We start from the raw sequence: 27,363 nt of genomic DNA, 5'->3' as shown, positions 1-27,363 counted from the left end.
AAATTAAATCGAACTTTTTTACACTAAGACGCTAGATTTCATCGCAACCTAGCGATTTATAACCAAAAAGTTCAACCATACTTGCATCTTGTCACTTTAATTTGAAGAAGAGAGAGTCGATGAAGAGAACTCTCTCATGTTACTTTTGCCCTTATTTAAACTCAATCTAGAATTGTAAAAAATATCGATTGAATTTGCATCTTGTCACTTTAAGTTGCAGAAAAGAGAGTCGATGAAGTTTGTGCTGATTTGTAATATACCGCATTTAGTTCACCACTGGACTGCGAACTGCGACTTCATAATTGCGGAAACGTAAATAAAAGTGCGCGTTTGCATCAAATCAGGTTGATGTCTTCGGCGCACTATTTCTTCAATCTATGGTGAACAAGTGCTCTGAAGACACCGAGTTGATTTGATGAAATCGCGCACTTTGATTAGCGTTTTCGCACTCGTGAAAACTAGTGCGATAGTCCAGTGGGGAACTAAATGCGCTATATCATTATCAACATTGGTCGTTTCGAAAAATGGCTCATTTTCACTATAGACACTATAGATTCCATAGACTCGCGGAGACGTAGACAACTGTAGCCAAACGAACTGTCAGTTCGTGTAGCCAAACGAGCATGACGTCACGATTTCAATAGCGACAATGGATTGCGTGACATCATATTCGCTCGGTACACTCTAAATTGACGGTAAAACACACTAAAATTAAATTGCTCAACCATGTCTCCGCGAGTCTATGGAATCTATAGTGTCTATAATTTTCACGTACTGGTAATAAAATCGCCAAAACCTCAAAATGCTCCACATTTTACCATAACAACATCGGCTCGCATCTCCGTGTGTCTACGCGATTTGACACCTTGCTTTGTTTGTTTTGGCTTTTCCTGCCCAGTGCGCTTGGGAGAATCAAAACAAAACTCCATCATCCATAATCTTCAGAGCAAACCTCCTTCTCCTCCAGGTGCGAGGAAAATCCGAGAGGAAAAACTCAACCCGATCCGCCGAGCATAAACTCGACGTGGGCCCGACCGATCCGGTTCAGTAGTGTTCTCGTTCTCGTGCGTGCGTGCGGCAAGCATACAATCGGTTCCGTTCCGTTCCTCGAGTGCTGCTGGTATAGTTGCGAGGTGTGGCGGTCGTCGTGCGTGAGTGTTGTCGTCATCGTTCCCCGCGGAAGGCAGAATCCTGTGGCCACTGCTTTGCTCTGGTGGCATTTAAGGGTTGTTATCAACAGTGAAGTACCTTGCCTTTTCTGGATGTACAGTGTGCGACGGCAGTGATACAAATCTCGTGGGTGGCCGAGGTGAGAAAATAAAGTGAACCTGTGAGTGTTATTCTGCCGAATTCGGAAGGGTTTTGTTTGGCCAAAGTGGATTGATTCCGGGAATTTGGTGAAAGAATTCGAAAAGTTGTGTTTGATCTACGAATAAGAAGCAAAATGAATGCCAGTGTTTCGTCGTTGGTCCGGGTATCGAATTCGATGCTTGGACAGTATTCGAAACTTGTGACGGGGACTATGGTGGTCCAAGTGGCCTGCAGTGGGATGCCCTGTGTGGAACGAGCACAAAAAAGTAGATTCAGCAGTTTGAGCAGTAGCAGGCGAAGCTTGACAAAGAACACCTGTAGGATTAGCAGTCGGAGTGACATCAACGGCCACAGAGGGACACCGTGGCAGCTGTGGGCGATCCAAAGCAGTCAAAGAGGCTATACGCAGGCAGCGTCCACACTGACAAGAGAGCAACTGCACGATTTGGTGTACCGTCTCAACGAGGACGAACGGGAACTTCTGATGAACACGCTTAAGCAGTTCGAGTCCAACAAGCAGAAGGCTCAATTTGAAGGTAACGAGTTGGATTTTATTTTCAGGAAAGTTACTTAGGTAAAACGTATATTTCAGCACCTATCTGCCTTGATGTTTCGGATGGTAGCATTGAAACAGCTATCATTCCGGTTTTTATTTTCATGTTAGGAGAATAAGTCTTCAGTCGTTCCATCACCGATTTAACAGTACACTCTTGAGCAAAAGTTTGCGATGTTTCGATTTTTCTTCTAATCAATTCTTGTTTTATGATGGGCACGAACAATTTGTCTATTGGTATTGGAAAAAACCGCCTTTATCATTCCATACTAGTTTGAGAGAATTATTTATATTTTTTACTACGTATCTAGCTGCACTCTGAATAGAGTTGAAACTTCTACACTAGACCTGAAGATAGGAAAGAGTGCGTAACCTTTCAGAAGCAATTTGTCAGACGTACGCGGAAAATGATATCCATTAAGACACTGTTGCAAACTGACTCAGAAAGTTACGGTAGAAGATTGGAAAGTGTTCAATTGATCAGTCAGTCAGGATTTGCCTATGTAGTGTTATGTTCACACGTCTTGTATTTGTCTTCTTGTTTGGTTTTGTGGTATGGTTTAATGTTTTTCTGCCTTTTTAAGTCAGTTTTCGTATGTTTGTTTTTTTTTTATCGAATCATTCGAAACCCGTGCCGTTTGTTAATATATAGTCGGTCCTGTGTCAAATTGTTTTCTTGATTTCGCTAATCGTTTCCTACTTCTCTGTGTTCATATATTGTGTCCTTAAATTGTCATCGGTCCAAGATCCACAGAAATATGTAATTGAACTCCTGATTGATATGTTTCTGTTAATGTGATAATACCATCTGAGAGATAAACAAAAATACACCAAGCTGGTCAGTTGATTTCGTTAAAATTTGAAAATAATAAAGATTGCTTGTCAACTATTATGCTTTAATCCCCCTACAAAAACTATGAAAAATATTCCAAATTCGTTCAATTGTCCTGTCGGTCCTCCCTAGATAAGCCATGTCATTTTCCCAAGCGTATACGCTATAGCTTAGAAATGTCAACCTAGTCATACACAAGTAACGTTGTTCAGTTAGTAAAAAGCAGTCAGTTTTTGTCCAAAATGTCACGTCGAACGCGTTGACGTCAACAATGCGTTTAAGTGTTCGCACGTTAGCTTCAAATCTATCAGCACAATTAAGTGCTGCAAATCTCCTTCCCACTATTAATTCGTCGGTTGATTTTAATTGCTTTATTTAAAGAAAATATGACCAACATAATCAAAATTCGAAAAAGCGTCTATGGCAATAATAAATTATTAATCAAAATCAACCGAGAAACGTGGGAAAGAAAGCCCAAACAACATTTTGAAGTCAGTTGGCTGTAAAAGGTTCCAAAACCTGTTACAAATCCTATAATACCTTTATTAGGATTTGCAACGATCATCAAAACCTTCTCCAATCCAACCGACTTGGAACTATTGCTTAGGAATAGACTCTACTGAGCCACGGCGCGTTAAAGTGTTAAAAAGGAGGCGCGTTAAAGTGCATTGGAGGCGCATTAAAGTGTTAAAAAGGTGATATGTTTCACTAAAGAACACTATATTACAATAATCAAAATGAAGCTCCTTCACTTTACTACCGTCAACCCCTGCGAACTTGGCCAGGGAGAATTATGTATAGGGTAAGAAATCAAAGTTTGAACTAGTCAAATTGTAATCTTAATTTGAACCATTTTGAAATTCATTAAAACGACGTACTTTTTGGGCAAACATTGTCCCGAAAAAGATGTTAAACAGTTTTCTGTAATATAACCTGATAACATTGACTTTAAAAGCATTGAAAAAAGCGCTTTTGTCATCGAAAATAAGCAATTGAAAAATCACTGTGATTACACCCATTTTCCCCCAAAGAAAGCACATTTTCGGTGCACTCGTACAGCTCATGCATTATATCACACGCAAGTGAATACGTCAAATGAAAGCTTATTTATCGTAGAATCGACCAACCGAATAATATTTCGCATTATTTGTCAAAACATTATCAAATTTAAGTAATTCTTACTTGGAGAATGTTATCTTAACCCTTTCCCGCCCATGGTGTCTGTAGAGCACCATAACTTTCAACCCTTGTATCTCTGAAACTAGTGAAGTTTTTTGAATGTTTTTAATTGTAAATCATGATTTCACATGTTGTTGTCTATCTAAAAGCATTACACTAAGTATGCGCATAAAAATTCAATGTTTTTGTCAAAAAAAGTTTTCACGAATAGCTATTTTTTCGACAAAAAAAAAATATTGTTATTGTTATTGTTTATTTTAACTTGAAATTTTGAAAGAGGGAAAAACCCCTTTGAGTGATTTCGGCATTTCAAAAACGAAATCTTTCTCAAAGAGGCACAAAACCTCTTTTTCTTTTCAAAAAAACATTATAAAAATAACTTAAAACTAAAGGCTCACACGGCAGTGAACCATAACGGAGCCGATATCTTGAAAGAGGACATCATGCCAAATCATAAAACGAGTTTTCAGAAATCCAGAAATCCTAATGGGGAAGGAGAAGGGGTCAGGGGGTCATCAAAAACCAATCTTCAAGGCTGAAAATAAAGAGAACAAAAAAAGGGGAACAGTATCAAACAAAATAAGCAATATCATTTAGAAATTTAAACAAAAGTTTCAATATATGTTCATTTTTTAAGCCCAAAATATCCCGTATAGATACAGGAATTGAAAAACCTGCTGCAATTAGGCTATCAAATAGTATCTTCCTCGGTGCAATAAACCGAGAACAATTAATTATAATGTGATCAATGTCTTCATACGATAAGCCACATTCGCATAAGTTTGAATCTACAATGTTGATACGATACAAATGACTATTACAAATATAATGATTGGATATCAATCTCGAAAAAGCACAAATGAAATTTCTACTCCCAGATACATTTTTAAACCAAGGAAAATGATTCACCTTGGGACATATTGAATGACACCATCGCCCTTTATCACTAGAATTCCAATTGATTTGCCAAGCATTTAGAGAATAATTTCTCAGATTGGGAAAATATTCAGAAGGAAATATATCACGATGATAAATTTGTCCACGCATAACCCCAAATTTTGCCAATAAATCCGCCTGTTCATTGCCATAAATATTACAATGAGCAGGAACCCAAACAAATTTAATAACATATCCTTCATAATGCAAATCAAATAATATTTTTCTCAACATCAACATGATATGATGTGATTTAAAATTGGATTTAATAGTATTCAAAGCACTCAGACAACTGAAACTATCAGAGCATATGATTAGCGTGGTTCAAAAAATCATTTTTGCTCCACACCGCTTATTCGATTCCTAACCAGATTATATGCCTTCTCGCAAAATTTGAGCTCATTTGGTTGAAAACTGGGACTGCACAAGCCCGTCAAAGTTTGTATGGGAATTACTATGGGAAAACGATGTTTTTCATTCAATCGACCGTAGCATTTCCACAAGTGCCCTATTGAATTAGTCGACCCTTGGTAATACTAGGCTACTCTATCAGCTACAACTTTGCCGAAGACCGCATTCAAATCGGACGCCTCATTAATTAGTTATCGATTTGTATCCAACTGGGCAAACTTTAGCTATGATCCTCCAGCTTCCCAGCAGGCAACATTGCTGCATATGGCGCCAAAGATAGCACACTGAAATCATGGCTACTATGTTCCACTGCAGAATGCAGTGATGCCCACCGAATAGTTTAACCATCATAAGCAAAGATTTCGATTCTGGATAAAAATCGGTAACTAATTAATGAGGCGTCCGATTTGAATGCGGTCTTCGGCAAAGTTGCAGCTGATAGAGGTGCCTTGGATTACCAAGGGTCGACTAACCCACTAGGGCACTTGGGGAAATACTACGGTTGATTGAATGAAAAACATCGTTTTCCCATAGTAATTCCCATACAAACTTTGACGGGCTTGTGCAGTCTCAGTTTTCAACCAAATGAGCTCAAATTTTGTGAGAAGGCATATAATCTGGTTAGGGATCGAATAAGCGGTGTGGAGCAAAAACGATTTTTTGAACCACGCTAATATGATATACAAATTGGGCGGACAATCTCTGATCATTGTACATGTAAAATACAGAGCAATTAGTTCTGAAATGAAAATAGAACACGGAGATTGTAATTTATGAAAATGAGTTAAACATAAATTATACACTCCAAAACCTGCAATGCCATCAATCAGAGAACCATCTGTGAAATACATTTGTGTAGGGTTGAATCCCTCAAATTTACGTTGGAATAGAAAATTTGCAAAATGCGAATGAAGCAACTTTGGTATTTGCCGCAATTCATAAAATAAGGACAAGTCAATTAATGGTTCATATGTATGTATGTTTAACTTGAAATCATAAACGTTATTTAAATGCACATGTAAAAGATTTTGATTTTTACAGTGAGTAAAAGAATCAAATATTCTATTCGAAGGATTAATTTGGTATAACGACTCCAATGTGCTTATGATTTGATGATTATTTGCAAAACAATTTATCAAAAATTTACAATTTAACTCCTGAAAACGAATTTTAAGTGGAACAATACCAGCAAGAACTTCTATTGATTGAGTATGAGTGGAATTCATTAGTTTTAAACAAATTCTCAAACAACGGTATTGAATTCTTTCAAGTTTTGAAAAATGAATTTGTGCAGCACTACCAAAAGTAAAGCAACCGTATTCCATTACTGAACGAATAGTGGTTTTATATAGCGTTATCAAATCAGAAGGATTTGCACCCCACCAAGTGCCTGTAATTGTACGAAGAAAATTAATTCTTCTTGAACAAACTTTTTGAATGTGTATAATGTGAGTGTTCCAATTTAATTTAGAGTCAAACCAAATACCAAGATATTTATACTCATCAATTTGTTCTATTTGAAGTCCATTGAGAAATAAATTAATGCTAATGGGCGAATGTTTTCTCGAAAATAAAATAAATTTGGTTTTTTGAACTGAAAATGAGAATCCATTTTCATGAGCCCACATATCCAAATTATCCAAAGCACATTGCATAAAATGTTCAATAACATCTCTATTTTTTCCACGTATGGAAAGAACATTATCATCAGCAAATTGAAGCAAATAGCAACCATTAGGAATAATGGATGCCATGTCACTAGTGAATAAATTGTATAAAAACGGGCTTAAACATGATCCTTGTGGAAGGCCAAAGAAACTATATCTTATTGTTTTGGAAGAATTATTATGAAAAAAATGCATAATTTTAAATGAAAATAAATTATATAAAAAATTTGAAATTAAACATGGAATTTTCAAATTGTTCATTTTTTTGAACAACAAATCAATCAGAACAGAATCATAAGCTCCAGAGACATCTAAAAAAGTAGAAACTACATCTTGTTTTTGATTAAATGCAAGTTGAACTTCTGAAGCTAAAAGTGAAACACAATCACGCGTACCACAACCCCTTCTAAATCCAAAGGAGAAAAAATGTTGTTTTCTTCCGCCCAAAATTCAAGACGATTTAAAATCATTCGCTCCATGAGTTTACGTAAACATGATAGCAAACTGATAGGTCTTCGGCTGTCAGCCAATGAAGGATCTCTACCAGGCTTAAGAATACTTATTACTTTGATGGAGCGCCATTCGGAAGGAATGATATTTTGAAGAAAGAAGCTGTTATATATCGAAAGTAAATGAAGTTTTCCTTCATCAGGCAATTTTTTTAAAACAATAAATTTTATGTTATCAATACCCGGAGCTGTATTTTTGGTAATAGATAAAGCCAGATTAAACTCAGCCAAGGAGAATGGATTACATAGCTCTGGAAAATAATACAAAAAAATAATGACTAACTTTGACGTGTTAATCAATGGCATAGTTATCCTCATGGGTTGAAATAAAAATAGTTCCCAAGCAGATTTACTATTTCTTTGTGTAGTCATACGTTTAAAAGATCTGAAATGTGTATTTAAACTCTTAATTTGATACAATATGCATGGTGCATATATGTATGCACCACTGGGCACATGGCGTGCAAAAAATAAGCAATTTTCCAATGTAATCATTGTTTGCATCCCATTCTAGAATTCTGTTGGCAAAAAGTTTGAAGTTTTTGAGAACAACTTGTCTCGAATTGTAATAAATTTGTATAAAACTGGTTCGGAAAGTACTTTTCTTGGATTGTAAAACGAAGCATCCTGTGCTTTGACCATTTTTAACGAGAAAAATCATGAAAAAAAGGTCTTCAAATGCCTGGTGGTGCTCCAGAGCACCACCTCATATTTGAGTTGTAATAGCCTTAAACGATAATTTTGGCCTAGAAAATAAGATTTTGTTCTACCATTTTGAGCAAAAATAATAAAAACTATTTTTAAACACTAAAAGAAGTCATGGGCGGGATAGGGTTAAGTTGAACTATGTGTAATTTAAATTTGAACTAGTAAGCTTCTAGTATTGGCCAGCAGACTGCGCTGCTTTGTTTACTCTTGGAGGATGAAAATTTCCAAATTTTGTTTCCAAATTCCTGAAGAATTTTGAACATTGTTAGTTGAAATTCCACTGCCTAATGAAAAATAGTTATGGGAATTAGCAGATTCATGTGTTTTTCTATTGTTCAGCACGAAATTGGCTGCTCTGGGAGCTGCTCGAGCTGCTGCCGCCAGTAGTTCAAATTAAGATTAAAATTGGTTCAAATTATGATTAGGATGGTTCAAATTAAGATAAAAATCATTGTTGATAAATATTCGAATATTTCAATAAAATTCGGTGCAAATACAAACTTTTCACCATTTAACAGAATGCTTATACCCGTGGCTTTCATGTACAAAAGATTTTATAGTAGTGAATTATTTCCATGTGGTAGAAAAAATCACTCAAAATTTGCGCTGCTTCAGAAAGCCGCAAATTTGGTTCAACTTTTGATTACCTACCCTAGTGGAGCCTAAAATGCAACGAAAACAACTACCACTCAATTGCCATTGCTGTTTTGTACACTTTTCGTTATTCTACGCTTCAACTCAACACAAATCTACGCCTAGTGGGAGTGGGACTCGAGTACCGGCTCCCTTTCACAATTATATTCGGTGGGAAAAGTCGATCATCTAATGACAGGAGACTTCTCGTTATGGAAGTTGCAGAATCTCTAGATTTGGTTGTTCTTAATAACGGAGCTACAACATTCATCAGAGGCCAACAAGAGCCTAAGGTTGATGGCAGCCCAAACATAGTTAATAGTTAATCAGCCAGACTGGCCAAGACCTCACTTCCAAGAGATAGTAGACTCTGAAGTATCACAGCACAGCACCTAATAATATTGAAGGCTTTCTGAGTACAATCCATCGAACGGCGTTATCTTTTGTTCCTCGAACTGCTCCAAATCCAGGTCGAAGGTCTGGTGGTATGTAGACATCAAGAAGCTGATCAAAAAGAGCTAAACAGCTCCGAGCTGCTAAACGTTTACTAAAAGGTCGTCCGGTAAAATCTCAATTCGTATACGAATATGAATAGACGCTCATCACTCAACACGAAACGAATTCGAGAGACCAATAGAATAACATTTGAGGACTTCATTGATTGAATCAATGACAACCAAACAGCTTCTGAACTGCGAAATCGAGTTTACGATTTAAGCGGCAAACGAAGCACCACAGGCTTGACATTACGATTGTCAGAAAGACTTACACGAGACACACTCACGATAGCCAACGTTATAGCTGACCACTTGGAATCGTTACCATCATTAAATAGATCAATACAATACCAGTTTCATTCGAAGGGATCAAGCATCCATTGGCAGCGTAGCAAACCTAGTAATACCGGATGAAAACGCACGTCTTTTGATAACTCTCCGAACCGTGTGGAGAAACTGAACTTCGTCTTACATCATTCCAAGGGTAAATTAGCCGGCCCTGATGATCTCGGCTACCCGTTATTTCAACATCTCACAACTGGACCCGTTATTTCAGCATGCAAACGCACTGGACATTACTAGAGCACCGATTCCTACAAGAAGACCAATAGCTGTACTCGGAGTGCAACTCAATCGCCAGCTACATTTTGAAGCTCATCTGAATGGAATCAGGAAGAACCGTCAGACAAGATAGAACATCCTCCGTACCTTGTCTAAACCGCATTAATGTAGCAACAGTGGAACCCTTGTTAGAACAGCAAAGTCTTCTGACTGGCTGGAGATACGCTAATCACCTGCCTTGCTCCAACATATAACGAAGTTATTGGAATAACTGCTGGACTACTTCCATCAACTCAGTTAAAATGGGAACTTTCCGTTCCGATACCAAACTACAGAAACTATATGCTGAAACTGTATTTATGACAATCAGTTATTTGAGAAAAAACTACTGGAGATAGTGAGGTCTCTCTCCTCAAAGAGGGGGACAGAGCTCTCGTCAGCCTGTTCCATTTGGACCTTCTTCCATTTTAATCTCGTGATTGATAATATTTTCGAAATAAAGACCTACCTTATGTTATATTGGACTAGTGAGACCCATGCTGAAATTATGCGGACTTCCAAACTGCTTGACAGGTTTTGTATTTTTCGCTATTAGTTGACGCTATTTTTAAGCCTTCTGTACTGCCCCTATTCGCATAACAATCCCATGTTTGCTGGGTTTCCTATTCACATGGGACTGTTGTGCGAATCGAGGCAGTGTAGTGCTGCCAAGTAACATTTTCTATTCAAATCGACTAGACGAGGTTCTTAAAACCATCATAAAACCAACATAAAAAGACTAATTGGTCATCAAAATGTTACTTGGGCTGTGTAATATGTTGGTTGGGAATCCTTAATAATTGCAGATATACTTATTTTCTTCGTGCTTTTTTTTTCAAAAAAAAATGTGCCTTAGTCATTTTTATACACATTATAAATTGCATTACATGATGCTGAATAATTCTATGAGATATCGGAAATGGCCTTTGCTAAACCATTCATCGATTTGGCATGGAATGCCTCTTCTATAAATAGAATCCGCAATTGCCTTTGGCAAATATTTGGATAAGCATTGACATTGTTCGTTGATTCCCACCACGCGTATAGAGAGAAGTAGGAATGTGTGTTTGTGCTGCTGAGGAAACGTAGCAAATCGAAAATGTTCGCCGCAACGAAGCGGATGATGCGGTTTCGATAGAATGGCACCGGCACATGCTTGCATAGCCAAACTACGAAGCACTTTTCTTCATCTCGTGCTGATACGCGGTGTAAACCAGTTACACCCACGAGTGACATCATTATTACGTTATAATTGATGAACACTATCTCATGATCATCTGGTAGGGACTTGGCAACTAATAATAATTTATTTACTGTATCGCAACTCATATACTGAAACAACCCAAGTGAAATTGAAAAATAAAATTGAAACATCGCAAACTCAGCTCATGTGAATTGTCTTTTGCTGAACAAAACGAATCTTTAATCTTTGCTGTTCGACGTTTCTCTATATCTAGTTGTGTAATATCTGCATTGTTGTACATGGCTACATCTAAATGAAACAAACCCAGTCGTCTCTTCTCTATCTCTATGCATCACAAAAAAAAATCACTGTCATAATTTTCTTATCTATCACGTCTCTCTGCAGCAAACTACCTTATCTATCTATACCTGTCAGTTGCGTTGGTAATCCTGTCGCACGTACCTGAATGGGTCAATCGAACTGATGTTATCCGTTCGAGTATAGTACGAACCCACTTCAAATTCGCACGAGCTCTGATTGTCGTTCGATTGTTTCGTTTCCCTTTTTTTCTAAACCTACTCATTCTCGTTTACCTCACTGTCTATCTACCTATCTTATCGTGCTTTAAAACATGTGGTAGCGAACTGCCCGGCCCGTACTTACTCTAAAGCATCTATGAAGGTATACTTAGTATCTCATTCAAACAAATAACCATGCATCTTCATTAGGAGCGCGCGGCTTACCGTTTCGGGTTCGCCAAGGATTAAACAATTTGTGCTGTGTAGGTAACCCATCTGAACTAAGAGCAATCGCTCTTGCTATATCACATATAGTACCATATATCATTGTATTAGGGTGCCAATAAGAATAGAACATGCCGCCAAGCTTTGAAAAGCAAAAGGGTAACCCTCGCTGAGGCCGTCCCACTATTTACACCATGTCTTCAAAAATCTGGGTGGTGATTTTCTGAAAGTCGTCCCCAAAAAAGTAAGGAAAATGCATTTGGTTAATCCAGCGTTTCTCAAACTAATTCTAGGTGAGTCGCGAAGGTTTTGGCGATAAATAGTGTAATAAATGCCTTCTTTAGCTTATAACAAATAGTAATGTTAGTTATCCTCCAAATTTACAACTACAGTATCGGACAATAAAAATGCACCAAAGCCGTTTTTCCATACAAACCAGTCAACTTTGGATTGCCATATCTCAGTTATGTCTCAACCGATTGTTTTCATTTTTCTATGACGAACTACAAAACATTTCAATTTTCAAAAACTATTGAAAAAGTTCAGTGATAACTATTGTTACAAAAGTTACAGATAGGTTGAATTTTGACAATAAAAATGCACCAAGACAAAAAATTATGTAGCCAAAAATGCTGAAGTCAAATCACTATGGTGGCTTCGGCAAATATGTTTCTTGTGTGATGACCAATAATTTTGCTGAAGACACCATAGATATTTAACTTCAACATTTTAAGCTACACAATTTTTTGTCTTGGTGCATTTTTATTGTCAAAATTCAACCTATCTGTAACTTTTGTAACAATAGTTATCACTGAACTTTTTCAATAGTTTTTGAAAATTGAAATGTTTTGTAGTTCGTCATAGAAAAATGAAGACAATCGGTTGAGACATAACTGAGATATGGCAATCCAAAGTTGACTAGTTTGTATGGGAAAACGGCTTTGGTGCATTTTTATTGTCCGATACTGTACCTACTCTTTTGTAGAATCTTTACAATTATTTCTAGAAATGTGGTTTCCCCCAATTCTATTCAATCTTTTATATTATGAGTGTTAGTTCAAAGTATATAGTATATTTATTTTCAGTTAGCTTTCGATTAGATTTCGATTACATCAGAAGACCATCCCATATTTAAACCAATGCCTGGACTATCACACACTTTTCAAGATTGCTAAAACGTAAATAAGTGTGCTAAAGACACCAATTTGATGTGATCGCGCACTTACAGATGTTCGCACTTATGAAGATTGAGTGTGCAGAATACTAAAAACTATCGAAAACTTTCACCGAATTATCAGTTTATTTAATGATATTTTAGTTTTTGCTTCTTCAGTAATTTTTTGCTGAATTTCGGTAATCTAAACTTTTACCGAAGTCAGAACAGCAGCTCTAAAATCTGTGAAGTTCTGCAGTATTGCATGGAATGTGTAAATTTGTTTTAAAACCTTGCCAACTTTTTGCCATTTTTTTACTGAATCTGATTAATAAGGCACCTCAACTTGATTGTAACTTTATCAAAACACGTAAAGTGCACTGCAAATTGAAAAAAAAAATCAATATTTGTAAGAATAAGATACTCATTATAAAAATTACAATAAACCGCAGTAAATTGAGTGGATATAGAAACTCTTTACATTTTGTATGGGATGGAAAATCGGTGAATAACTTTATACCTTATTTATTCGTATGTGGGGTATTGTGATTTACACCCCTTTGCTTCAAAACCTCTCAATTTATATCGCAATGGAAGTGATCAAATGTATTCATTTGAAAATTAGGTCCAAATTTTCTAAAACCTTAAGTGCAGATAACTTTTGATAGGAAAAAGATACATCTCTAATTTTTTTAATATGTTGTATGAAAATGTCCCAGCTTTCGATTGACGCAAGAAATTTGTGGTTGCCAACATGGTGAAAAAAATGTTTTGGTATATAAGTTCAAGTTGGCGGCCGAAACCAATATGGCCGACCAAACTTTTTATAACTGCAAAGAGTACCTCTACCTTTTCTCTTTTCAACAACATTTAGTTTTTAAGTGGTTTCTGGCGAAACTTTCGAGTTATAACGGTTTAAATGAGCCAACAATTGACCAAAATCGAGGGGTCCGCCAAAATGCTTGTGGCTCTAACTAACGGGGGGTCCACCAATTTCATTAACCAAATGCATTTTCCTTACTTTTTTGGGGAGGACTATCAGAAAATCTCCACCTCAAACATTTTTGAAGACACGGTGTAAATAGTGGGACGGTCTCAGCGAAAGTTACCCAAAAATGACTAGTTACAAAAGCCTAGTACCGTCGTTGGGGGTAAGAATGGGTCAAAAATGCATACTTCCACATTCAATCCTTGTTGTATAAATCCACGACTCGTGCTGAAAAATTCAACCTTTTGCAACTCGTTACATAAATAACTATTTTGATACCATACAGTTTTCCAAAATGTTTGGGATAGACTTTTTTTTTGAATTTTAACAATGAATAAATATAAAGTTCAAGATTTTTTCCGCGTTGACATCTAACTAAGGGTTAGATCTGGTGATCTTTTGAATAAAACTGGTCACAAATATGCACACGCGTTAGATATTAGCTTTTGTACGGTGGCATTGCCAGTGGTGGTTACATCGACTATGCGGATATGGGCAGTAATAGTCATGGCACACAATGACGCATGATTATGGGTCAATTCTATTAGAATTGCATGGAGAACTGACTGACTAATAATTGTGACAGAGTGACCCATAATTGTGCGACTGTAAAAAGTCCAACAAACTGTATGTTTTCACTGAGTGCATCAAAAATTCTCAAATTTTGACTTTTTGTCAACTTATTATATGTGTTGATCATTGGTACAAATTTCGGATTTGTTGGGTCATTTTTCGCTAAGCCAGAACCGTTCTCGTAAAACACTACTTTTTAGACAACTAATTTTTTAACGGTCATATCTCCGAAACCAGTGAACCGAATCGAATGAAATTTTGAACGTTTATCAACAATATGTTAATGCTTTAAAAGTCTTTAAAAAGTAGGTACTTTTTTTAACGTTGATAAAAGTTGTGATAGATTGACACTTTTTGGATCTTTCTCGAAAAAAAGTTAACTTTTTACATCAATGTCATTGCATTTAAGTTTTGATATCCCAAGATTGTCGGCTTCTATTCTCAAGATATGTATCTTTAAACTGATATGTTAAATTCTATTTGAATTAAAGGAACAACACATTTAGTATTTTTTGTGTGGTGTTGTGAATTTGCCTTATTTTTCTGATTGAAAATGTCAAACCGGTATAACTTTATTCGTTGTGAGAAAATAATACATTTTATAACAATTATATCAAGAATCAATTTATTGTTAATGAATGCTTAAAATACATATCATTAAATTCGATTCACTGGTTTCGGAGACTTGACAGTTCAAAAATTAATTGTTTAAACCCTTTGAAGCCGGAATTTTTCCAAGCTTTATTATGGAGTTTTTTTTCTACAAAAACGGTAGAAAATTATGAAGAATATTTTTTTCTGGATATCCTAGGTCATCCAAACTATTCTTGAGCAGTGTTGGTAAACTCACACTCAAAGCGCACTCATGAACCATTCCTGCGTGAGCAAACTCGCACGCGATTCTGGATCATTTTATCGTGCGCGAGATTTTCATGCAAAATCTCGCTCTCACGAGTCAAGCGTCAAAATCTCGTTCGCTTATAAAACGAATCCTTATTAATTTGAACGGCATTCAATGTTGGTGTATGCTAGATTTGCTTTTGTTCTATCATACAATCCTAAAAACTTCGGTGTAAATAATAAGAACACCAAGAAATCAAGCAATGAGTGAAATCACGAGTCAACTCATGCATGATTTTTTCGGCGGTGAGTTTGGCGAATCAAGAATCGCGCGTGAAACAACTCAACCATGAGATTTGAGAAATTGAGTTTTTACCAACACTGTTCTTGAGTTTAGATCCCCAAGCCTACGGGTGTAACGTTAACTTCTTTCATTATACAAAGCTACGATTTGTTATCTATCATATCCAGCAAGTCTTCTGAAAGTTCAACAGACAGTACCAGATCAGTCGGGACATCCTACGGCATCCAAACTGTTCTTGTGTTTAGATCCTAAAGTCTGCGGGTGGAACGTTAACTCATTTCATTATAAAAAGCTACGATTTGTAATCTATCATGTCCAGTGTGTGTTCTGAAAGGTTAATAGACAATATCAGATCTGTCGGGATATCCTACGGCATCCAAACTGTTCTTGAGCTTAGATCCTAAAGTCTGCGGGTGTAACGTTAACTTCTTTCATTATTCAAAGCTACGAATTGTAATGTATCATGTCCAGTTAGTCTCCTGAAAGGTTAATAGACAATATCAGATCAGTCGAGATATCCTGCGTCATCCAAACTGTTCTTGAGTTTAGATAGTAAAGTCCATGGGTGTAACGGTAACTTCTTGCATTATACAAAGCTATTATTTGTTATCTATCTATGTCCAGCAAGTTTTCTGAAAGGTTAATAAACAATATCAGATCAGTCAAGATATCCTAGGTCATCCAAACTGTTCTTGCATTTAGATCCTAAAGTCTACGGGTGTAACGTTAACTTCAATCATTATACAAAGCTATTATTTGTAATCTATCATGTTCAGAATGTCTCCTGAAAGGTTAATAGACAATATAAGGTCAGTCGGGATATCCTTGGTCATCCAAACTGTTCTTGAGTTTATATCCTCAAGTCTACGGATGTAATGGTAACTTCTTTCATTATACAAAGCTACGATTATACGTCATGATTATACGATTAACAAAGTTATTCTTGTACATTTAATTATAGAAAAGCTTGGACGACCCTGAATGCCCCAAAGGTTTATAATAAGCCATTAGACTTCAGATTGTTCCAGTAACTGCGGTTACTCAGTATAATAGATGTGGCTTCTATTACGAAGGTAGACCTGAAGTTCTGAACTCCAAGGTAGTTTGGCTGACCTGGAATATCCCTGTAGTGTCTCTAAATGACATTTGAGATTTCAAGAGCTTCGCGGATCCCAGTAGATTATGCAATGCCATTATTTATGGCGAAAACACATAAAGTTTTTCTTGTAGATTTGAAGGACTTCATTATAGAACAGTTTGGACGAACCTGAATGTCCCAAAGGTCTATAATAAAAAAAAGTATACTTCAGGTTGATACAATAACCACGGATAAATATGTAACGTTACTCAGTGTAAAGCCTGTATCCGCAATAATCGGGACAGAGAAATACAGCTGTAACTCTGCAATAGATGCATTAAAATTGCTCAAATTTTGACTAATAGCATCTTAACATGTGTTCATTTCTCCTACAAAATTTCATGTGAATCGGTGCTGTACTTTTTGTTGTAGCAACGAAAGAGTGAAATGTGCGCCATTGAATTTTGTACAGCCCCTAGTTTTGCTTGTTAGCGCTGTAACTTTTGAATTTGCCAAAGGAAATGGCTGAAATTTTGAACTTAAACCTCTCAATCTACATTTAATGCATAGGCAAAATTTCAAAAAAATCGATGCCCTATCAACAATTTAACAGTCGAAACATGTATTGGGACCGAACGTGATTTTAGCCCCTCAGACAGCAATTAGTCAGTAGCCTGTATTGTTTCGATTGTACTATTGAAAGTACTATACCAATAATCATCAAATTTTGCAGGCATAACAAACACATAATCAACTACCTTGTGTGAAAATTTCATGAAAATTGGCAGAGAAATTCAAAAGTTATGAATAGGCAAACATCGCACATGAAAAACACGAAAAATGTTCACTAACACTCACCCCTATCAACACCAGCAGCTTTCAAACCAATTGATCAAAGTTGATGATGTTTTGCAAGAAAGTGTTTCTATAAGTATCATAACTGCTAACGAAATTTCATAAATGTCATCGCAGAACTTTGAACTGTAGCGTAAAAGAACCATCTATTATGCGAATGAAAATTGGTCATGATTGTACAAAATGCTTAAAACCACGTCTGTTTGTTTTTCATCCACAGTTAAAAGTAATGCATCGATTTTTATGAAATTTGGCACAAATAATAAACATACTCCAAAGAGTTCTCAGTCAATTATTTGGCCAATTTAATCGGTTCATTCCAGAGCTACAGCCATACTTCTGTGTCCCGATTATTGCGGATACAGGCTTTAGAAGATGTTGCGACGAGTGTAGACCTGAAGTCCTGAACTCTAAGGTAGTTTGGCTGACCTGGAATATCCCTGTGGTGTCTATAATTGACATTTGAGATTTCAAGAGCTTCGCGGTTCCCAGCAGATTATGAAATACTATTATTTATGGTGAAACCACATAAAGTTATTCTTGTAGACTTGAAGGACTTCATTATAGAACAGTTTGGGCGACCCTAAATGTCACAAAGGTTTATAATAAGCTAGTAGACTTCAGATTGCTCCAGTCACCGCGATTGATTATGCAAAGTTACTCAGTATAACAGATATGGCTACTGTTACGACTGTAGACCTGTAGTTCTGAACTCCAATGTAGTTTGGCTGACCTGGAATAACCCTATAGTGTCTATAAATGACATTGTAGATGTCAAGAGCTTCACGGATCCCAGAAAGTTATGCAATGCTATTATTTGTGACGAAAATACATTAAATTTTTCTTGTAGACTTGAAGGACTTAATTATAGGACAGTTTGAAACACCTTGAACATCCCAGAATATAAAACACCATTTGATATTCTTAACGAAGGCTAAATGAATACATATAAACACAACCCACATCCAAGTTCAGCTTTTAGATCAACTGGTTTGTCAATTATTTCGTTTTTCCTAATTTCATGGTGTTCAGGATGTTCTAGGTTATCAATGAAGTCCCAAATACAAATATTCTTATTTTCCCTAATAGAGGACTCAATTTGCAAAAACTTTGCCGAAGACAGTATTCTGTTTTATCGAACGGGTGAATTTATACAGTTAAAAAATAGTATTTACGAAAACGGATCTAGCTTCGCGAAAGATCAATCAATCAAGCTCAAATTTAAACCAATGATGCACATATAGGTTCTTGTACCATTTGGGCAGCTGTACCTATTTTGGGCTCTTGCCGCTATATCTAAGTCAATTTCAAACGAATTGATTTGAGTTTTTGTATAGAGTTAGGCACGTACAGTTTCTAACTCTGTACAAAAATTCAAATCAATGGATTGAAATTGACTTAGTTAGAGCGGCTAGTGCTCAAAATAGGTACACATGCCCAAATGGTGCAAGACCCTAATAGGTTGGAAAACACTCTAAATTTGAAAATATTCGATGCACTCTATGAAAAGTTACAGCTTATTGAACTTTTTTCTGAAAGAAAAAAGTTGCCTATCCAAAAAAAATCGCCATTCCCTGTATTTCATCGGCACCCTAGCATACACAGTGCTTCCTGATTATACCCAATTATGTAGTGGTGCCAGTTCCGACCCATTTCATCTGACAGGACGGTTAGCTAATAAATGAATTTCCATTATATCAAATGTAATTTCCTCTTGTTTTGGCGCCATACTCATTCTTTACGTCGTTTTTGGGTGAGTGAGATGTGGCAATACCCAAGTCCCCCTTCCCCATTATAGTACCCGGGATCTAATTTTTGTACGAGCAGCATTCAACATCCAGCATCCAGCAAAGTGTTACTGAATATTCATGACTTTCTGTTGGAAAGACTCATGGTGCGTCAGCCAGCGAGCGGCTTGGGCTTGGATGGGAATGGCAAACAGCAGCTGGTAGGAAATTTTCGTCGGTTTGGATTTTCTTGGCACTCTTTTCGGTGTTCTTTTGAATTCCGAATTGACTTTGAGGAACCGCTGGGGATTGAATTCCGGCGAGTTTACGCGTTGTTCAGCATCTTTACGAACTTGATTCGGTAGTGTCTAACAAAAACAGAACCCTGAACCAAATGTGGACCAGAAAACGATTAACTACGGTAAGCTCCACTCTGCAACAGTTGAGAAGCGGAATTCTTTGCAGCTTCCTACTCGGATTCGGCGTCTGTAGTTAGTCAGTCAGTCGCAATCTTCTCTCGTTCTCTTGAGTCGATCCGGAACTGATGTCGACACTAAGTAACAACGTTGCACCACACAGTGATTCTTCGCCGAAGTTGCCCTTTCCTCGTGGAGGAGGTTGTTTGTTGAATAAATAATAGAGCGGTTCCGGAAGTGTACGCTGATGCCGTACCTCTACACAGCCAGCCCCAAGTGGAAGTCAACCTGTGTGGAAAGAAATGCTCTCGCTTGGCAAATGTTTGATGAGGGTGAAGCTGCGTTATTTGTTTTGGTTACTTTAGGTTCAATTTTGTTCGCATAGAAACGGAAATTTAACGAGGTAGGATAAATTATCCAAGAATCAGGGGCTTTATGAGAATTCACTTAATCGTTAAGATGTTGGCCACCGAAACACGCTTTATCTAGAATATCAGCATATTTTGACACGGCAAAATATAAGAATTAAACTTTGAAACCACGCCTTCTTGTGCCAACCGAATCAGTAGCGAACACCAAATTTGCAGGGTTGTTATCTAGCATTCTTTCAACATGTCCTGCTCGTCGTATTCTTCCGGGTATGACCACATTCTGGATGCTGAGTTCGCCGTAAAGTGCAGCAAGCCGTTCTCCTGCACACCGCCGAAGATCGTCCTTAGCACGCGTCGCTCGAAGACTCCGAGTGCTTGCAATAACTCCTCGAGCATGGTCCATCTCTCGTGTCCGTAGAGGACCACTGGTCTTAGCGTTTTGTACATGGTGCATTTGGTGCGTGGGTAGATCTATTTAGACCACAGATTTTTGTGGAGCCCGTAATAGGCCCTACTTACGCTGATGATGCGCCTTCGAATTTCATAACTCACCTTGTTGTCAACCGTCAGTAAGGATCCGAGGTAGACGAATTCCTCTACCATCTCGAAGGTATTCCCGTCTATCGTAACATTACTACCTAAACGGATCCGGTCGTGTTCGGTTACGCCTACCAGTATGCACTTTGTTTTTGAGGCATTCACCCTCAGTCCGAGCTTTGCTGCTTCGCTTTTCAGGCAGGTGTACAGCTCTGCTACCGTTTCAAATTTTCTGGCGATAATGTCCATGCCGTCCGCGGAGCACACAAATTGACCGGATTTTGTGAAAATCGTTCTCCGGCTGTTGAGCCCGGCTCGTTGCATCATATCTTCCAGAGGCATGAGAATCTATCACCTTGTCGCAGTCCCCGGCGAGATTCGAATGAACTAGATAGTTCACCCGAAGCCCTGAAGCAGTTTTACACACCGTCCATCTTTGTTTTAATCAGTTTAGTCAGCTTCCCGGGAAAGTCGTTTTCGTCCATGATTCTCCATAGTTCTGCGTGGTCGATACTGTCGTATGCCACTTTGAAGTTGATGAACAGGTGATGCTTTAGGACTTGGTATTCACGGCATTTCTAGAGGATTTTCCGTATGGTGAAGATCTGGTCCGTTGTTGACCGGCCATCAATAAAGCCGGATTGATAACTTCCCACGAACTTTTTCGTTTTAGGTGATAGACGACGGATGATGATCTGGAATAGCACTTTGTAGGCAGCATTCAAAATAGTGATCGCTCTGAAGTTCTCACATTCCAAGTGGTCGTCTTTCTAGTGAATGGGACAGATTACCCCTTCCTTCCGCCTCGGTAGCCGTTCGGTTTCCTAGATCCTGACTATTAATCGGTGCATGCATTTGGGAAACTTTTAAGGGTCCATCTTTATGAGTTCTGTTGCGACACTATCCTTACCTGCTGATTTGTTAGTTTTGAGCAGGTGAATCACATCCCTAACATCCCTCAGCGTGGAAGTTGGATTTGGGCGATTATCATCCGCTCCAATCTTTCCTAAGGTTTACCGTACCCTTGACCGTACTTGACTGGTTTCGCGTGAATGAATAGCAGTTGCTGCGTCAGAGCCAATCGTATGATAGGGAATTGAGAGGAAAGCGGAAGATGATGTTTTCGTTCTGTTCATTTTATGTAAAAAAATGCAGTGGTTAAGACTCCAAATTCCTCCGTCCGTACTATATACTTCAACTCCAGCATTTTCTTCAGGAAATCAAAGTTTATAATCAGCTAAAATTGTGTTTCGCTGCAATCCCAGAATCATTCTTGATGCAGCGCCATAAAAACGTGATTACGAGGTAATTGAAACCAGATTCCGTTTACTAGCTGCCGGAAAGACGGAACGGTAGATCTAATATATCGTTATCGTGTAGTCGTAACGTTCGGAAGCAGCTAGCAGCGCCGTTCCGTTTTCCCGCCTTTTGCCTTTTTTCAATTTAAGATTTTTTGTCACCAGCATCTGCGTGTGTTGTTGACTTGCCGTGCTGTGTAGCACAAATTCCATCTTATCGGCACTTTCCATCCAACCTCCGGTTTTCTTTATCGCCATCATCGGACGATGGGCTCTTTTCTAAGCAAAAAGCTTATCGTCTGTGCTGGAAGTTTACCATCAGAAATGACCCTCCGAAAAGAAGAAAAGTCGAGGGAAATTGGCTGTTCTCATTTCAAAGGCACCCGAAGATTTTAGGTTGATGGCCTGTATTAGTATCTACGATACCATTTTATGAGAAACAAGCTCTTATTTAGTACCTTTTGCACTTCACGTGGACCCTTTTCTGATAAACAGGCAGCGCAACTTGATTTTTTTTTGTAATTCTATTAGGTTTTCAAACAAACAGAAGGAATAGCTATTCTTATGTGGGATTTTAATGCTTCAATTTGATGTGAGCAACTACCTAGGTATATCCGAAAAGTCCTATCACATATTCCGCCCAAAATCTCAAATATCACATGGCGAACAAAGTTTACCAACTGATTAAAAACGTTTTGAGCAGCTTTTTATATCACCCGTCCTTCTATGACAGTCTTTATTTTATTATCACAAACATTATACGTGTAAAAAAAATCATGTCCATCTTTCCAATGAAAACTCCAGAACAATAATAGCACTTAAGGAAACTCCTGTCTAATCATGCTCTTTTATGCTTAAATGGCAAACGCAACTCTTTCTGACTTTCTCTATATTTTCCGCTCGCATGATTTCCCGCACCGCCACCACCACAACGACGACGCCCACCCACAAACACGCCTACCCGCAAACACGAACACACAAACGGGGAACAACCACCCACCCGCCACAAACAAAAAAAAAACACCGTGATTTTCGCCTCATCGACAACTTCCAGGACAGTTGGCGGCAACGGTGTGGCGAAGCAGGTTCGGACGGCCGGCCAAATTGAAACCAGCCCTCGGGGACGTTGATCCTACCGGTTCGTACTGTGCCGTGCCGGAGGACTGGCTGCAGAAAAAGTTCGGTAGGAAGGCAGATTGCTATTTTGTTTGGTTTCGTATTAGTTTTTACGTTAGTTTAGCTTTTGTTTGGTTTTTAGGTTGAGTGCTTATCCCCGGGAAATTAACTCCGCATGGCTCTACGGTGCTGGGTGCTTATTCACGCGTACTAACAAGCCGCTTAATTCCATAGTCAAGTACACTTAGTGTTGTTTGCAATCATGTATTGTGTTGTCCAATAGCCGGAATAATTATATACTAATCGAAAATTAACAGATAGGTATGGCTATCAGCTCACACAGCATTACCATAATCGATATAGTTGAGTTGGTAGCACACAAAATGAGATAAACAGTCCGAAAACAGAACCAATCACATTGAATCGAATTATTTATTATCAGTAGCGCACAGATCGGATGTAGGCGTCATTACGTAATGGATATTGCTTCTCTATCCACAGGCTGTTTCACATAATGGGGAACAATAATTAGAGAAATAATAGAGAAATCAAGCACGGAAAATGCAATTGCATTATCCTCAGCATCTATCCAGCAGCTATAGTTCAACACATTACTAATACTCGTATGGATGACAGTGTGTTAAATTAACAATTAAGAACTTTGAATAGACAGTAAATTTATTGCGAAACTAGGGCACATACATACACTCCCTCTCAAAAGTTTGGGGTCACCCCCTCAAAATCATGTCATTTTTTTAGGCCCATATCTCCGCCAATTTGCATCCGATTTCAAAACCCTAGGTTTCTTCCAAAAGATAATAAGTCAAAGAAATTTTGAACATGATTTAAAATAAACTTTTACAAAAAATATGTTTAAACTTAACTCAAAGTTGCCAAAATAAAAAAAAAAATAATGATATAAACTTACGGCAGTGTCGCTGGAAATTGGGTCGACCAAATTTTAAAATGAGAGCGGTAAATATAACCTATTTTCTATTAGCTTTCAACTGCTTTTTACCGAACTTGGCTAAAAAAATCTAGGAGAAAAGTTATTAAGTAAATTAACTCTTCATGTCATCGACCAAAAGTTTGGGGTCACCCCCAAAAAGCAGTTGAAAGCTAATAGAAAATGGGTTATATTACCGCTCTCATTTTAAAATTTGGTCGACCCAATTTCCAGCGACACTTACGACAGTTTATATGATTTTTTTTAGAAAGTTAAAATGAAGATTACATACAAAATTTTTGAAAAAGTTTTTTTTAAATCATGTTTAAAGTTTCTTTGACTTACTATTTTTTTAATGAAACCTAGGGTTTTGAAATCGGACGCAAATTGGCGGAGATATGGGCTTCAAAAAATTACATGTTCTTGAGGGGGTGATCCCAAACTTTTGATCGGGAGTGTACGCCCCAGGCAAATTGAACTCTAGAATCAGTTTTGGCTCTAAAAGTTCTTTATGAAATTTTGTGCCCATGAAGTAACCATGTAATATGGAGTGCAGTTTTCTAGTATTTCCCTTAGTTTATCTGTCCGTTGGCTTACAAGATTTTTAATTTTACTTTCACTTTTTTTGGCAAAGCACAAACTTCCAATTTTTTAACACTTTTGAAAAGACTAGCAATTAGCAAGTCGTTGACAAGTTCGTGGATGCTCTACACCGCTATAGGAAATTTGCCTCCTTCGTATCCGTTACCAAATCACAGGTTATTAGTATACAACATAGCATAGCATGAGCACTGGCACACATAGCGGATAGACATACAAGGATGATAAGATGAATACATCCATTGTGCAATTTTCTAGTTCCACCACGAATTTCCGCAGAAGTACTTGGGATTTCTCTGGGAGATTCACCGGAAATTATTGTAGGAGTTCCATCATTCGTTTGAAAAAAAAACCGGAAATTCTTCTGGGTACTAGAAGGTGAACCAGCCTGCGGCTGCAATCCTCACGAATAAATAAATAAATAATAATAATATTCTTCTGGAAATCTCACCTGAAAGTCTTCTATATGAGCTTCGCTGTGAATACCTGTAGAAACTTCGCAACACAGATGCCTTGTGAATTCCTCCAGGAGATCCTTCAGGAATTCATTTAGGCCAGTGATTCCCAAAGTGGGCGAAAACAATACCGAATGGGAAAAAATTTTAAAAATTTTAAATTGTGGGTCAAAAATCCAACAAGGGGGCGATTTTCCAAAAACCATTTTATTTAGAGTGATTTTGGGTATTTTTTACAGTTTTGATCTCCCCTCCCCTCTCCTCTTGACGGCACTAGAATTGTCTGAAACTTGGTCGAATAATGCAGCTCGATTGGGAATGTTTCGATGTGAATTTGGATTTCAACAGGCTTAATGAATCGCTCTATGACGACTTAAACACAGTTACCAAAAATAGAATAAGTTCCCTTTCAAGAGGGTTTTATTATTTTCAGAAAAAAATAATTTTGAAAACCAAATCTCACCTCAAGTGCAACCATTTCGGAGAGTTTGATCATGTGCTTTTTTGAGTCATTAGGGGCCGTTCATAAACCACGTAGACTTTTTGGGGGGAGGGGGGAGGTCTGGCCATAGTCTACGCTCCATACAAACTTTCAATTTTTTGTATGGGGGTTCTGAGATGACTAATATTTGGTCTACGTAGTTTATGAACAGCCCCTTAGCCATTAAGTGAAAGCTCTTCATTTTTTTCTAAAATAACGACTTTCGTTTTTTTTAAACACAGCAACATATTCTTTAGTTATAATTTGAAAAGACCATGCCTAAATATTGCTATCAAATAACATCTGATTTAAAATAATAAATCTATTTAATGCACTTAAGGGCGAAACTGGAAGCATTTCCTCATTATTTTGGTTTTTGATTTTTCATAAAATAACGAAGCAATATTTTCAAAATCGGTTTTCGTGCACATGTAGAGTATGGATCAAGGTATCTACTGAATTTTTTCCAGGTGGAAAAAGTTTTTCGTTTTTGCAGAAACCATTTTTTGTGAAATTTTGTTGAAAAATGGTTTCTGCAAAAACTAAAAACATTTTCCATCTGAAAAAAATTCAGGAGATACCTTGATCCATACTCTGCAAAATCAGAAACCAAAAAAATGAGGAAATGCTTCCAGTTTCGCCTTAATACTCGAATACAAGTTTGACATTCTAACGCTTATGTAGTAAGTAAGAACACAACTTACACTTTCTGTTATCTGGTATTTTTAAAAATAAAGTAATTATACAAATTATACTTGCTGATGAACGCACCAATATGATTTGATAGATTCTTCATGTTTCAAGAAATACGAAACTTTCTGTCCTTGATTTGTCACAGGTGTGAATTCAAAACTTCATTTTTTTCTTAATGCTTTCATATATTTCAAGATATAGGAAAACTCCGAAAGTATTTTGATTTTACCAAAATTTAACAAGCTTCCTGTATTCTGAGATTTTTTTAAAGAATTTCAAACAAAATTTGAGGTATTTTGATTTTATTTCAGATTCCTTGTGTCTTTCCTCTTTCTTTGATTTTGCAAATATCTCGTTATTCGAAGTTGATATCCAAGATGACATTTTACACCACCATATTTAGCAAAATTGCTGCAATTTGCCACTCTACTTGAAAGGTTTTTGTTTTATTATTTTGCATTTTTATTACGGAACTATCTAATTTTTGATAAAGTTTCATTCTTCGTTGACACGAATGCACTTTTTAGTGTAAAGTGTCATTAATAAAAAAAAATCATTCTTCGTCAAATTTTTGGAGTTTCTGTGAGCAAAACCAAAATGACTTACAAAGCTGAATCCTAACACTCTACTTCCAATCCTCCTTCTTCGAAGTTTGAAAATAATTAGATTTAGAAGTTATATTTTCTTAAAATTGCTCGAAAATATGATTCTAATTTAAATTGTAAATTTTAAACTGAAAGTTGAATGAAAATATAATAAAGCTTGAGTAGGGGTAGGCGGGGCAATATGGACACCCTAAGGTTTTTGCCACCTTTACCTGGCAAGATGTTAAAAAAGTTTATTTTTTAGTACATGTATCCTTTTAAAGTCTATTTAGCATCTATTGTATAAGAATGCTCATGAAGAAAAATGATTTATCCACTTCAAAACATGTTATGAAAAATGTTAGTTTTTCATGACCGTCTTCAAGCATACGGGGCAGAATGGACACCCCCATGGGGCAATATGGACACCATGAGACTTTTACGAATTTTGTACATTATTTACACCATTATTTACACCATTTATTTATTTATTTATTTATTTATTTATTTTTTTTTTAAGTCATTTCATTACAAAACAACTATTACGGATGAATAATACGCCGAAGTAGTTCATTTTTGTTCAGTT

The 27,363-nt window shown here is 37.1% G+C and overlaps 2 protein-coding genes across 3 annotated transcripts in view; one reads left to right on the top strand and one right to left on the bottom strand.

The window, feature by feature from the left end:
- Window positions 1–885: 885 nt before the first annotated feature.
- LOC134284001 (uncharacterized) lies at window positions 886–25,975 on the top strand. 2 transcript variants are annotated; one of them, XM_062850189.1, is made up of 2 exons: window positions 886–1,847; window positions 22,957–25,975. In XM_062850189.1, the coding sequence occupies exons 1-2, from the start codon at window positions 1,445–1,447 to the stop codon at window positions 23,163–23,165; spliced, it is 612 nt and encodes a 203-aa protein (XP_062706173.1). In that variant the 5' UTR covers window positions 886–1,444; the 3' UTR covers window positions 23,166–25,975. The 2 variants fall into 2 exon arrangements, with proteins under 2 accessions (XP_062706173.1, XP_062706174.1); XM_062850190.1 differs by having other exon boundaries at window positions 22,962–23,095.
- Window positions 1,854–27,363, bottom strand: part of LOC134287690 (uncharacterized) — a 303,954-nt gene continuing 278,444 nt past the window's right edge. Inside the window, exon 2 of the mRNA XM_062850187.1 lies at window positions 1,854–12,733. Within this exon, the coding sequence (XP_062706171.1) occupies window positions 5,699–7,150 (1,452 nt within the window). The 5' untranslated portion in view covers window positions 7,151–12,733 and the 3' untranslated portion in view covers window positions 1,854–5,698. The remainder of the gene's footprint in view (window positions 12,734–27,363) is intronic.

Source organism: Aedes albopictus, chromosome 2 (genome assembly GCF_035046485.1).
Source record: "Aedes albopictus strain Foshan chromosome 2, AalbF5, whole genome shotgun sequence".
Taxonomy (NCBI): Eukaryota; Metazoa; Arthropoda; class Insecta; order Diptera; family Culicidae; genus Aedes; species Aedes albopictus.
This window is presented reverse-complemented; position numbering and strand designations above follow the sequence as displayed.

Bases quoted from the DNA above. Each gene is read 5' to 3' on its own strand.
- LOC134284001 (XM_062850189.1), top strand. From the start codon at position 1,445: ATGAATGCCAGTGTTTCGTCGTTGGTCCGGGTATCGAATTCGATGCTT. The intron at 1,848-22,956 runs GTAACGAGTTGG...GACAACTTCCAG, and splicing joins GCAGAAGGCTCAATTTGAAG to GACAGTTGGCGGCAACGGTG.